The sequence below is a fragment of the Pseudorasbora parva genome, chromosome 9 (assembly GCF_024679245.1).
Source record: "Pseudorasbora parva isolate DD20220531a chromosome 9, ASM2467924v1, whole genome shotgun sequence".
NCBI classification, from domain to species: domain Eukaryota; kingdom Metazoa; phylum Chordata; class Actinopteri; order Cypriniformes; family Gobionidae; genus Pseudorasbora; species Pseudorasbora parva.
In genome coordinates this window covers 38,857,212-38,872,082 of record NC_090180.1, presented here as the reverse complement: position 1 = coordinate 38,872,082, position 14,871 = coordinate 38,857,212, and the positions used below count along the sequence as shown (strand labels likewise).

General features: G+C 37.6%; 1 protein-coding gene across 4 annotated transcripts in view; it reads right to left on the bottom strand.

The window, feature by feature from the left end:
- Positions 1-14,871, bottom strand: part of efr3a (EFR3 homolog A (S. cerevisiae)) — a 58,562-nt gene that overhangs the window by 29,827 nt on the left and 13,864 nt on the right. For all 4 annotated transcript variants that reach the window (XM_067452553.1, XM_067452552.1, XM_067452551.1 and 1 more), the window contains 5 exons: positions 9,356-9,432; positions 7,246-7,373; positions 4,110-4,260; positions 3,180-3,301; positions 2,175-2,324 (listed from right to left, as the gene is read on the bottom strand). In XM_067452553.1, coding sequence (XP_067308654.1) covers positions 2,175-2,324; positions 3,180-3,301; positions 4,110-4,260; positions 7,246-7,373; positions 9,356-9,432 — 628 coding nt within the window. The remainder of the gene's footprint in view (positions 1-2,174; positions 2,325-3,179; positions 3,302-4,109; positions 4,261-7,245; positions 7,374-9,355; positions 9,433-14,871) is intronic.

Here is a 14,871-nt window from a genome sequence, read left to right as displayed (position 1 = left end):
AAATCACGTAGCCTTAACGATAACTATAGCTATAAAGTTTTATTAATCATTCTAATTATATGAGAACAGGCAAGTCTACACCACCGCTATAACGATATCAAAACAAAGAAACAATATTGTGTGGAAAAGATAAATAAAGAGTCGAGGAAATGTTTTTAAATCGTGGTTAACATCAATAACGCAATATTAGACAAGTCAAGCAGATTGCATTGTGGGACAGAGCACCCTGGCCAATACGCACTAGTCATATACTGTACATTTTAACTAATGAAGTAAGTCAGTATGAATGCAAAAGTAGTATGAATAGTATAGTAGATTATGCAATTTGTGAACATCCTCTTTATAATTCTAGAGTGATTGCAGTAAATAATGAATTGAATTAAACATTTCTAAGGCGGTTTTAATTTATTCTGAGAGATAAGCTGTCAGATGAGAAGAGAGTCCTCTGTGACATTAGCAGGTCAGGTGTCATTCCTGCCTAGCTTACACACGTCAATCAAACGCAGCCCTGTTTTGTGTTTGCAACTTTAATCACCGATCGATTCACTAGATCGGATTTCAGCTCCTGATTATAGGGTAGAGGGGAACGATTGATGTTTCTGTACGCATAAACACAAACAGGCAATTAAACTTAAATATTCTGTGCACGCAGGAGCCCTTATCTGAGGCACACTCACGTTTTATTCTCACACAAACACACAGACACATAGCTTTAAAGGAATCAGATATCCTTGATTGCCCTCTACATGTGGACCTCCAGAGCTCTCTTATCAAGAAAATCTCTCTTCCTCCCTGCCTCTCTGTGTTTGGTGGGGCTGTTCAGTGGTACAGAACAAAAAAACGAATTTATTATTGTTAAAAAAATATTGTGTATCAAAAATGAATTTGGCTGAAGATGCATCTTTTGTGTCAAGACATGACTCAATAATCCTAACACGTACTATTCTATGCATCCATTTTAAAAAAAACCTTTCTACGTGTACTGTGCTAGACTAACTGGGTCTAGTCACAGCAATAGAAGCAATACTGTTGCCTTGATTGCTTCTTTTGCTCTACTTATTTGTAAGTCGCTTTGGATAAGCACTGCAAAAAACGCTTTTTCTTACTTAGTAGTTTCTAGTCCAAGCATCTCAAAGTTCTTAAAACAAAAAGTATTTACTAGACAAGCAAAATGAATTGTCTTGTTTTTGGAAAAATGAAGAGAGATTTTGCTTTTGTGGACAAAATAATAATTAAATTATTAATTATTTCATCTTAATTTTGAGTTATTTTCCCCAAAACAAGACAATAATTTTTACTTTAAGAAACAAAAATGTTTCTTAATGTAAGAATTTTGATATTTTGACAATAGAAAACAATACTAAAACACTAAGTAAGAAAATCATTTTTTTTGCAGCGAAAGTGTCTGCTGAATGATTAAACGTAATGTAAATGCTTTGTGTGTGTGTGTGTGTGTGTGTGTGTGTGTGTGTGTGTGTGTGTGTGTGTGTGTGTGTGTGTGTGTGTGTGTGTGTGTATGTATGTGTGTGTGTGTGTGTGCGCGTGCGTGCGTGCTTAAAGGTTTTCCCAACATTGAGAAAAACAACTCTTAAATCATAATAACTTATGTTTTTCTTTTCCTGTGAGGGTTGTGTTTAGAGGTAGGGTAAGGGGATAGACTATATAGTTTGTACAATATAAAAAGCTTGTGCGTTTAACGTCTTGTGAATGTCTATTTTTAATTTCGGTGATGGACATTTTGGACCCTTTGGTCAACCAAGGTTGCTTTAATTGTGCTTTGTAATTATAATACATTTGAACTTGAAACTTATGTCTATGAAAAGTCCCCATAAAACATGTAAACTCAACGTATGTGTGTGTGTGTGTGTGTGTGTGTGTCCTGGTAATCCCTACATTATGGGGACAAAATGTCCCCACAAAGATGGCAATATCCGAAATCCTTGTCCTTGTGGGGACATTTTTAGGTCCCCATGAGGAAAACATCTTATAAATCACACAGAAGGAGTTTTTTTGAGAAAGTAAAAATGCAGAATGTTTCCTGTGATGGGTAGGTTTAGGGGCAGGGGCAGTGTAAGGGGATAGGATGTCCAGTTTGTCCAGTATGAAATCCATTACGCCTATGGAAAGTCCCCATAAAACATGGAAACACGACGTGTGTGTGTGTGTGTGTGTACCTCTCGGAGTCCTCATTATCTTGCATGTTGAATAGCATGGAGGGGATGAGTTTATCCATGTGTTGAGGTTCCCAGATGATTGCCTGGAGTTCATCATTCACAGTCTTTCTGACGACACCCTGGAGACCCTTAATGCCTGCTACACGGATCCTACAGCAGGAGCACATTAAACACGCTAAATAAATGCACACTAAACAACGCACTCATTAGATCAGGACTGCCAAAGTCGACTTATAATGCTCCCAAAAGTTGGACTGCATTAGTTAACACAACATCAAAACAATTGGCATCTGGAAATAAATTTTGCTAGACTTTTTCTCAAAATTATCATCATAAGACACATATGGACTATTTTGGGCTGGTCGTTGAAAATTGTTACACATCTATTGTTTTTCTTTCTTAATCATAATAATTATATTAGAAATGAGAAATATTAGGCTGTACTTATTTGATAATACAGTAAAAATAGTAATATTGGGAAATGTTTTCTCTTTGAATATATTTGAAAATGTAATTTATTCCTGTGATGGCAAAGCTACATTTTCAGCATCATTACTCCAGTCTTCAGTGTCACATGGTCCTTCAGAAATCATTCTAATATGATGATTTGCAGCATTATTTTGAAAACAGTTGTTCTGCTTTTTATATAGCTTTTTATACTTTTTATATAATTTATCTTATATATAAATATAACATTTTCACATTATAATGTAAACATAAACTTTTACTTTGGATATCAATTGCACAGCACTAAATATAATATAATATAATATAATATAATATAATATAATATAATATAATATAATATAAATATATATATATATATATATATATATATATATATATATATATATATATATATATATATATATATATAATCATTATAATAACATAATAATTATATAATAAATATTATTATTATAGTTGTTTATTTTATTTCAATTATTTTCATTTATTGACAGCCCAATATAAAACAACCACAGACAGACACATGGCAGTACACACCTGCTGCGAGTCTCGGGGTCCTCGTGTGTGGAATGACACATGGCACTGAACTGCGAGACGAAAAAGTCATATCTGCGATGGTAAGAGGGCGTATCCTCCTCAATGTTCGCGAACTTCACAAACTACAAGGAATCAGACACATAGTCAGAATGATTATGTCTGAAAAACACAAAACCACGCCCAATTTTTTGCTCTTTCACACAATAAAAGAATCAAAAACACTCCCACACAAAGGTGTGATGTGATATTCAGAGGAAGGTGCTGCTGTCAGCCAGACAAGTGTGACATCTCATTAGACGAGCAAGGGTGCGTGTTCATGTGCATATGTGTGAATAATTGTCTGTTTGAAATAAACAGCTCATAGTTTACATTTATAGACCTGGTTTTACAGACAGGGCTTAGGTTAAGCCAGGATTAGGCCTTAGTTAAATGAGGGCATTTAAGTAGCTTTTGCAAACATGCCTTAGAAAAAAACATTACTGGTGTGCATCTTGAGACATTGACATATTTTAAGATAAGTCAGTGCAAGTGCACTCATGCAGTCAATACTGTGACGATTTTTGAATGATCTGTTTTTGTGATGACATTAAATGATATCGCATGTTACTGGGAAATGTAGTTTTAGGCTTCAATATATGAAGCAATGTTCAAAACGCACAAACAATTCAATGCAGTAGAATCTTTGCAATAAAATCTTCAGATCCTCGGTGAACAGATATGAAAAACCCAGATGAGGAATAATACAGCAGAAAATTGAGTGAGCAGTGGGGGGTGGGGGGGGGGACTGAAAGAGAGAATAAAAGGAAAAAAGCACCATAACAAATGGCAGAATAACAGTCAAAGCCATTTCTCATCTTCCACCTGAATCTCTCGTGTCCCCTGCTGAGATTTGGAACTGCATGCTTGCATCCCTCAAACACATAAACTTACTGAGTTGGTGCCCAGCACTTGTAAATCCGGTTCTCTGGATTCCAGCAGTTTGGCTACCATGTGTAAGAAGCTCTCCACAAATGGCTTGATACTCTGGGAATGACACGCCATCAACAACTGATCCAACGCCTCCATCGCTATCACCACATACCTGTGGACACAGAAGAAAGTGTGCAAAATGAACACCTGCCAAGCTCCAAATAGAAGTAAAAATTAAAAGTGTGAGAACACAAAAATTGTCTCAATTATAAAATTGTAAGATATAAAATAAACATTACAATTTTAAGAATTATAGTCTGAACATCTCTGATGTGATAATCAAAGCATTCCAATACACTGCATTTTGGGTTCCCCAAAGCAGCTTTCAATGAGTAGTTCTTAAAAGAAACATTGTTCTTAATGTGAATAACATTTTAAAGTTTAATTTAGCTAAATTACCCTTTTTCCACTATGCTGTGGAATGTTTCCATGGATGTTACAAAGGGATTTTGCACCGGAGGAAACTTTTTATGGTGTATATCCTAGAACTAATGGCGGAAGTATTCGCTTTTTGGCGTGTTCGCACCATAGGAATTGGGAATGATTTTAGCTTTAGGAATGCCTTTTGGGGGAACTAAATTAGCTCCTACTAGAGTAGGGTCAAACCCAGTCCAATAGGAACTACCAACGACGTTAATGTACGCTGACTGGCCAAAGGGACGCGAAACACCAGTACCTGCCAATTGTACACAAATAATATAGCCTATATATTTTCTCCGTAAAGTAACTCTGCGAGCATGGAAAACAGTGATACACGGACCTCTCAAACTTTACGCGAGGAGAAAATCCAGTGCGTTTTTGAGGGGACCATGCAAAACATGATTATGTACTTCTGCTCATCTAGCAACATTGGACATCAACCACACAGAAAACAACTAATACTTTTTCATTCTTTGTATAACAGTTCTATCTAATAATAGCAAAGCCTTTTGGAGGACAAAATTACTCACGGAGTGAATGCAACTAGGAAATTGGCCCTAGGAACATTTAGTTCTCGGAGGACCTCCCTGATAGTTAGTTCCTATAACTATAAAAGTTCCAGTAACCAAGGAACGAGAGCCCCTACAGATGCCAAAAAAGAACTTATTGATCCAGACTCAAAACGCATCTGTTCAGCTGTGCATTTACCGAATGAGCACTCTACATCCGACTGATTGCACCCTATCTTATCTGTTCATTCTTTTTATAAGTGTTTTAGTTTACCTTTGTTCTTATCTTTGGTTATTGTGATTTTATATGTTCATTTGAGTTAAATATGATGAGTGAAAACTGGGTTTGATGGAAATAGTAAGTTTGAAAATAAGGTCTGAGTATGTGTAAATCTGTGGAGTGTATGATGAGTAAAAATGGGTTTAACAAGAAGGTTCCTGAGTAAAAATAGGGGAATAGTGATTACAATAATGGACGTTATGAACGCGTTTGAGAAAGAAATTAATGAGAGGTGTTCTAATAAAGATGGTACATGTATGTAGGATGTAAACTGAAGGATGTTTTATTTTTATATCAGATCACTATTGTGGATCTGACCATTTTATTTTATTTATATTTTATTTTTTAAATTATCTTACAACTGTTTTAACCATGCTTGTTTTTATTTTTTTATTCGTACACATGGTATTCTTTTTTCTCATGCATATGTTACCACTATTTTAATTCATTTCTATGTAAAGCACTTTGAATTGCCATTGGGTATGAAATGTGTTATACAAATAAACTTGCCTTGCCTTGATGAAAACATTTTTCGCAATTAAAGCCCCACTTAGCTACTTTTGCTCTCGGGGTCCCCCTACAGTTTGGAAAAAATAATGTCCTCAACTACTGTCGTAAGAGCTGTCCTCCTACAACAGGGGATGCCATCGCACGTGCATTTGTTGACATGACAACCCTGATAGCCCTGAACTAGTGATGCGCGGTTCGTCTCATAACCCGCGGACCCCGTATGTCTATTTAATGGTCGCGGGTGCGCGGCGTGTTGTAAAAATATATACAGTGGTGCGGTGCGGGCCAAATAACTTCATAAAAGCGTCCCGCGGGTCGGTGCAGCACTAACAGTTCCCCTGAAAACTGCAAGAGGAGTTCTTCTGGCGTCACGTGTGAAATGTCTTCATCCCAGGTAACGTTACAGTCAGTGGCATATGTTTCAGCATGTCATATGAATATAATTTCATGGGTTTTATTTTTTTCAAACGCCAAATAATCACGATGCTCACGTTTACAAGCCAGCGTCATTATAGTAGTCTATTGGTTACCGTTTTACAGAATCTATATGACACTTCAGTTCAATGTTTGAGTGGTAGCTCACCGTAACAAGCAGGACAGCATCGGTTGGGCACGCCTCCTTCAGCTCACGCCGACGAGCAAACCCTGGTCACATTTTGATCCTTGTCCTGCCTTTAATCCCATAATTTTTTCATTTCCTCTTATTGCTTTCCTCCAACAAAACCTTTTCTTTCTTATTTGTCTGTGCTGCTTCGGACATGACTATATTATCCGACGAACAAAGTTGGGCTCGCACGTCCGAATGTAAGGAAGTGTGTGTTGGTGGAAGTGACGTATATGCCGTAAAGCAGTCGAATTTTGTAGTTCTTTTCTTTTTCTCGGGTTACTACCCGAAACCCGAAGTTTAAAAGTACGATTAAAAACGATACAGACCCCATCAGGCTATGGCAGACGTGTCATTCAACCTATTGTAAGTCGATTTATCATCACAAGAGTCTTAAAAAATATATTATGAAGGTTGAAAAGTTACCTAGTGCTGTTTTAAAAAATGTTTTACCTCTGTGGACAAATTACCATTATAAGTTTATCTAAAATGTGAGGAATAAAATCCCAATATGTCTACATTTTTGGTGCAATCTTACGAAGAGGTGGAGACTAGCTTGCATTTGATGTAAGCGACAAAATAACACGCAATAACTATAACATCAGTTGTCACATTTTTAAATTGTATTATACAGCATTGATAGTTTCATGGCCAATAAGTAGTAATAATGGTAGATGAACTGCTTAACTTCACTCATCATTAGCAGGTGTGTGAAAGTTAATTTTGCACTGGCGCACACAGTCTGGGAAATAACTGTGTGTGTGTGTATCTTACCCATAGCGATGTCGTACCACATCTCTGCTAAGACGTTCGGCCAGGTACGCTCCGATGCGGTCCAGCTTCTCTGGTGCCGACACTGCATAAAACGTCAACTTCTCCATATCGGATTTCACCAGTCCATCCTGAGGAACAAAAATACAAAACAAACAATGAATATTTGTAATAAAAAAACATATTTTTTTTACGATAGATGCACAATTTTTTCTGCTGTATGTTTTGGAAAACACATTTACTGTTACTGTGTTTACTATCTAATAGAAGGTGTCATAAGTACAAACTCACTTTTACCCAGAATCCCTTTAGAGAAATTAACTCCTGAAGCTCTCGAAGTGCTAATTAACTTAACACGATTTTAACATACAGAACATAACATGACTGTGGGGAATCTGTCTATGTGTGTGTGTGTCAGTGGAAACAGTCAAACCCTCTCATGAGAATATTATTCACACTTAGCCTTCAGAGAAAACAATTGTGTGGGTGTGTGTGGGTCTCATTCTAATCAACCGAGCTGAATGTTAATGTGATGAATATGGAGTAACAGCAAGGTTAAAAACCTTCCCGGTGTGTGTGTAATGGTGTACATCAAGCTGTTGAGAAGGTCAAAGGTCAAAATTAAAGCATTAATGATACCTATTCATAATAAAAGTGCCAAGACATTTATCTCCAACAATATGAACAACATGCAACAGCTGCCAGTCAACTGTGCTTTAAATTTAGATTGATAGTCCAAGCAGCTTCTCTCTCATTATGCTGTGGCATTTACTTTAACTGGTCTCTGAGGACAGGAAGAGCCAATGAGAATATATTTTGATCACAGCACTTGAACTTGAACGAGTCTAAAGCGCAGAGCATGAACTCTGATATAATCATGGTATTTAAATATTTTATCTATCTATCTATCTATCTATCTATCTATCTATCTATCTATCTATCTATCTATCTATCTATCTATCTATCTATCTATCTATCTATCTATCTATCTATCTATCTACACACACACACACACACACACACACACACACACACACACACACACACACACACACACACACACACACACACACACACACACACACACACACACACACACACACACACACACACACACACACACACACACACACACACACACACACACACAATATACATGTCTTCTACCTCTTCTTTTGAATCAGTTTCTTGTTCAAACATATATAGCCGAATTAAACATCACTGACTTAAATTAAGCTATTCAACTACACTTATAAAGTGTTTCTAACATTTGCTAATATTTCAGCCATTTTGAGATAATGGCTAAAATTGCTTGGCCAATTAATCATTCTATCAGTTCAAAAATCTATGAACGTTAAAATTCGAATACACCTATCAGGCATTATGACTATCTTTCTAACATTGAGGTCGCTTCAACCCGTGGACATGGAAAACAACCCTCAGGCAAAACCGCACAGAGCAGTTGAGTTCTGTTGACGTTTGACAACTGACGTTATGCGTCGCTCCATTGCTCTGATTGGTTGTAGGTCTATCCAATTGAGGTCTTTCCTGGTTCGGTTTAATTGAGTATGATAACATCAGGCTAATTAATTATTATATTTCAGCATAAACTTAACCTACTCTCATACTTATGCTCTTGGACAAAATCGGAAACCAAATATGCTCAAATTTCTTTTTTTTAATTATTTTAATTTAGGTTTGTTTTAATATTGGACTTATTTAATAAAATGCAATAATTTTAATGATACTGAAAAACACAAACCAATATACAGTACACACAGATAAATCCAATATAAAAAAAATTCCAAATAACTAATCTATTCAGGTACAGCCATTAAATAATCTGTTATTCACTTCACCTGTCGGTGGTCATAATGTTATGCCTGATCGGTGTACAAATATTGACAACAATATGTTATAATATATTAAACATCTTACAGAAACTGTGTTAAGAAAATGTAAGAAATTCAAGATGTTTCAGACAAACCAAAAATAGCCTATGTGTTAGTAATGCACTTTATTGGAGGCCTAGCAGACAAGTTGGCAACCTGGAATATTCAATTTATTCCAATATTTCAGAATTGAATTACCATCTCTTTCAGTGATATATTACCTTGGGGTCCTCTGGGAAAATATTGTCCACTAGTCGCTTGTAGCGTGGCCGCAAAGGGCCACAACATCCACACACACCTGTAAAAAAGAGAAGAAGTGTTATGCTAAGACACATAACCTTGACATTTGAAATAAACTTTGTGTATGTTTTTTTGAAACTGCAGAAACACATGATAGTGAGTTGGTGCATTTAATAAAATAGATCCAAGGCGGCATTCTTGCATCTATCTACTACACTATTTTACCATGCTCTTTATTGTGTTGCGTCTCACAGATTTTTAAGCGTCTGCTGCCATAGCACCACATTTAAAGATGGTTTTTCATCTATCTGTCATCAAGTTTAGCTTTAACAAACGTGCCTTGTGACACCAGCTTTCTGTTCCATTCCGCTGCGCTGTGTCTGGCAGTTTCTAAACGCAAGAATGGCCCTAATGAGCCAAGACAGATATGCAACATAAGCAGCCCTAAACCATACATTCATGATACACACACACGAGCCAATAAGATCTTCGGAATCTACATACGCACGATATTAAAATGAGCTGTCAGGATGAAAAGTGCATGTTGAACTGGATGAAAGGCACAATGCAAACGTGTGTGTGTGTGTGTGTGTGTGTGTGTGTGTGTGTGTGTGTGTGTGTGTGTGTGTGTGTGTGTGTGTGTTGCAGCCCCACAGTTTGAAGAGCTAATTAATTATTAAAAAAAGTCAAAGAAGAAATCGGAGAGCAGCAGAGCAACCAGTACACACACAAACTCATATTCAACACACACACACACAAGCTGCTCTGACAGTCCTTCACCAGCTAGAGCAGAAATTGCTCATTCATCCAGTTCAACATGGATAATAAATCTGAATTGCATGTGCATATGCCAACCGAACGTGTTTCTGTGCGTATTTGTGTGTGTGTGTGTGTGTGTGTGTGTGTGTGTGCAGGGATTGTAATGCGAGATGTGGAAAAGGAGCCGCCATTATCAGCTCAAACACCTGATCCAACTTCAGAAAGACGGAAAAAGCGAGAGATGCTGCGAGGGAGAGAAATAAATGGGACGAGGGTAAGGGAAAGCGAAAGAGAGCGTGCTTGCGAGCGCTACTGCAAAGTGACAAATGCATCAACATTCTTATTACCAAAGGGTGTGCAACAGGCTTGTATTAATCATCAGGATCTCACACAAACAAACACACACATAGATACCAAGTCTGCTGAGGAAAGTTCTCCTCTCCCAGGTGTGTCTATATCTGAAGGTTCCGTCAGCTTCTGAGCGCGGCACCTGTCTGTACCTCCTCATCATGACCTCTGTCTTTTGATGACTCCTTTAGACCCCCGAAACCTCAAACCTGGTCCAAACAGTGACCTTTCTGCCTCCTGCCACAACCCTGGTATGAGACTCAGACACACCTGAACAGAATACCTGCACAAGGACGCACCCTCTACTGGGACTGACAGCAGAGCTAACCAATTACAGATGAATGAAGCAGACAGGATGCTTCGCCCACTGTGAGGTGACACAGAAATTAGACCATTTACCGTTTGTTTTAACACACAGGACGCGGAATGAATAATCAAAAAAATGAGAAGATGTCATGCATTTACAAGAAAACAAAAAAGAATATTCAGCAAGGAATAATGAAAGGTGAGATTGGAGTTGAGTGGAAAAAGTGGGGTGCATTAAAGGTACACTATGAGTGCATCTCAATCAGCTCTCCATTTTAGTATTCAGGGCACTGATCAGGACACTACCTAAAAATTCCCACAATGCACTGTGAAAACCAGGGAGCATCGATGCTCACGTTCTGAAATCACTTGAGCCGATTCACACCACACATAATGACTCGCAATTTGTGTTTTTTAAATACAAACAATTATTTATTAGCCTGAATGCCAGCTGAACTCAGCCCTGCCCACAGGATTTGAGCTCAGGCAGTTCGGTCTGGACTTGATCCATGTTATTTACAGAAATTACAGAAACTGTTCGGACTAATCAAATTGTCAGGGCGGGCTTTAGACAATGATGGTCAGAAGATAAACAATCATCTACGTCATCAAAGCGCTTCTAATCCTAAATGGAGAACTTATTCGTAACGTTATATGCATTCACCTTCACGATTTCTCTCAGAAATGATGATCATGTTGGTAAGTAACGTTACTCTGTGTATCATTTAAATCTTTTTTCTAACAGCATCGGTAAAGACTGTTTATTCCAGCGTAGGTGCAGACAGGGTTGCCAAGTTTTTACAACAAAACCCACCAACTACTAGCCCAAAACAATAGCTTCTTGGGGGTGTAATCCGGAAAAAAGGCGTTTGAGGGGGTAAAATGTCATTATTTTGACATGGTTGATTGCTAAAATTCATATTCCTGGGGCTAAATATCACATAATTGAGGTCACTTCAACCCGTGGACATGGAAAACAACCCTCGGGCAAAACCGCAGACTTGGCAACACAGAGCAGTTGAGTTCTGTTGACGTTTGACAACTGACGCAATGCGTCGCTCCATTGCTCTGATTGGTTGTAGGTCTATCCAATTGAGGTCTTTCCTGGTTCGTTTGAATTGAGTATGACGACATCAGGCTAATTAATTATTATATTTTATACTAATTAAATATTATATTTAATTATATGCTCTTGGACAAAACCGGAAACCAAATATGCTTAAAAAAATGTATTTATTATTTTCAATTCGCTTTTTTTATTTTTATCACTGTTTTAATATTAGACTTATTTTAAAAAATTCAATCATTTTAATGATACTGAAAAACACAAACCAATATACAGTACACACAGATAAATCCAATATAACAAATTTCCAAATAACTAGTCTATACAGGTACAGCCATTAAATAATTGGGTCTAAATGTAAAATAACACTATAGTGTTCACTGAAGTATCGATATATTTGTTATATATATATTTGTTAAGCTGTGTTTTGTTCAATGATCCAATATGACACACATCCGATTTCTTTCTCAACTCTTTACATTTACTTAAGACATAACCGACTGTGTTTACGAGAACGCTTGCCGAGACTGGTATTTTGACATCATTTTGTGTGTATGCTTCCAAGCGCACAGAGATATAAAACAGGAATCAATTTGGTGTTTGCACGCTATCTGAAACGCATAAATTACAAATAACAGCACGCGAGTACCGAATTGATGGTAAAACTTAGCAATTAATCTGCGAAACACATGCACAGTGGAAACAGCTGATTAGTCACGTGGGTTTAATGTTCACGTGGGTTTAACGACACAATATATTCGGCAAATGTATTTCCATCACACATTATTCATATGAACTCTTTTTCGCAAAAACAACCTCAAGCAGACATTGCGAATTAAGGTCATATATCTTTTATGCACATTTTTAGAATTTATGTACATTTTGGCGTTTCCTTTCAAACGTTTTTTTTTTTGTGATACCAAAAAAATTGCATAAAAATAGGAGGATGGAAACATGGCTACTGATCACTACAAATTCTGATTAAAAAAATATAATAATAATAATAATAATAATAATACATTTATAAAGATTGTAATATTTAGATTATTTAATGTTAAGATAAATATGATAATGTTAAAAAATATGAAAATACAAAGTAAAAGACTACATAAATAAATAATACTAATTCCGTGGTCATTCTGAAAACACAACCATTAAGTCTTTGTTTTCTCCATCTACATTTAATAGCAGCCACGGCCACCAGGGGGCGCTCACCCTGTGCGGGCCACCCAGAGACGGGCGCAAATCCTGCCTCCAACTGGTGCCTGTTGAATCCCCATTACTGCCGACATGAGAACGTCTGGGGAAATGAAGAGATTGATTCAGCGCCTGCAGAGAAAATCCTCTTAACCTTATGAGGACCTGAAATAGCTTAAGAGTTTGAAGAGCGAGAGCAGAGCCCTAGAGAAAGCTGCCATAACAGAATTACAATCTTAAAGAGAAACCATGATGCATAATAATGAAGGCAGAATTTTAAGATATTCATGCACATGACATAAACATAAAATAACGTGTGGGGAGTAAATGCATCAAAATGATATGTTAAAAAAACATTCTGCCGAGAAATAAGCATTGTAGTTCTAAATATTTGATTGAGTAACGCTCACTTGAGTTTATTCAATCTTTGGAAGTCGATTTCCTAACGAGGAACCTTCATAGAAAAACATCACAGATTGGGCAGATGCATTTGGTTTCAGACACAGCCAATGTAAAACCTTGTCTGTCTAAGATTACAATTGTCGTACTCTTCTTTTAATCTGACACAAGATTTGAAACACTCACATAATAAACACATCTCTGAAACCTGACGACACACTCACTGTTTCTGCCTTTGTTCAATCAGCCACATACACTCACCTAAAGGATTATTAGGAATACCATACTAATACTGTGTTTGACCCCTTTCGCCTCCAGAACTGCCTTAATTCTATGTGGCATTGATTCAACAAGGTGCTGAAAGCATTCTTTAGAAATGTTGGCCCAAATTGATAGGATAGCATCTTGCAGTTGATGGAGATTTGTGGGATGCACATCCAGGGCAGGAAGCTCCCGTTCCACCACATCCCAAAGATGCTCTATTGGGTTGAGATCTGGTGACTGTGGGGCCATTTTAGTACAGTGAACTCATTGTCATGTTCAAGTAACCAATTTGAAATGATTCGAGCTTTGTGACATGGTGCATTATTCTGCTGGAAGTATCCATCAGAGCATAGGTACATGGTGGTCATAAAGGGATGGACATGGTCAGAAACAATGCTCAGATAGGCCGTGGCATTTGGCACTAAAGCCTAGTTCAGACTGCACGATTTTCAAACTCGTCGGGTCACTGCTCTATTCACACCTCATGACTATCTGGGGTATCATTCAGTCACTGCTGTGTTCACACTGCACGATGGTTTGACGACAGAGGAGTTCACACTGCATGACTGAACAAGAGGAAGAATCGCCGACAACTCTCTCGCTCTCCGGTGTGCAAACTACGTTTCCCAAACACACGTGCGATGTGCCGTGTAAACAACGCGAGATCACACGTGCGTCATACCCATAGACCGTAAAAACAGACCGGTCAGACCGGAGTTCTCGCGCGAGACTTGGAATTGTTATTAAAAATGATAAACTGCACAAAGTTTGCTTCAAATTGTATGTGCGCTGATTTGTGGAGAAAAAGAAAAAAGATTATGGCGGAAGAAATTGTTGGAGAGACAGAGGGAGCCAGGATTGTGTTCTGCAAAGACAGTTTGAGGTAAATAAATAATTATTTAATGTGCTGCTGCTGTGGCTGGATGTGCAAATGTTTGGCCTTTGTTTCTGTTTGATAGAATTGTAAATATATCTATTAAAATACTGAAATTCTGCTCTATAACTCCTCCCTGAACCTCCTGCTGCCCTGTATCTCACTCTCTCATTGGCTGTCAGTGTAATTTTCAGTCAGAGCGCTGTTCACACAGCAGGAGTTTGAATCGCCGACAGGTCCAGATATTAAGCATGCCAAATATCTCACAGGCGTCGGCGACTCGT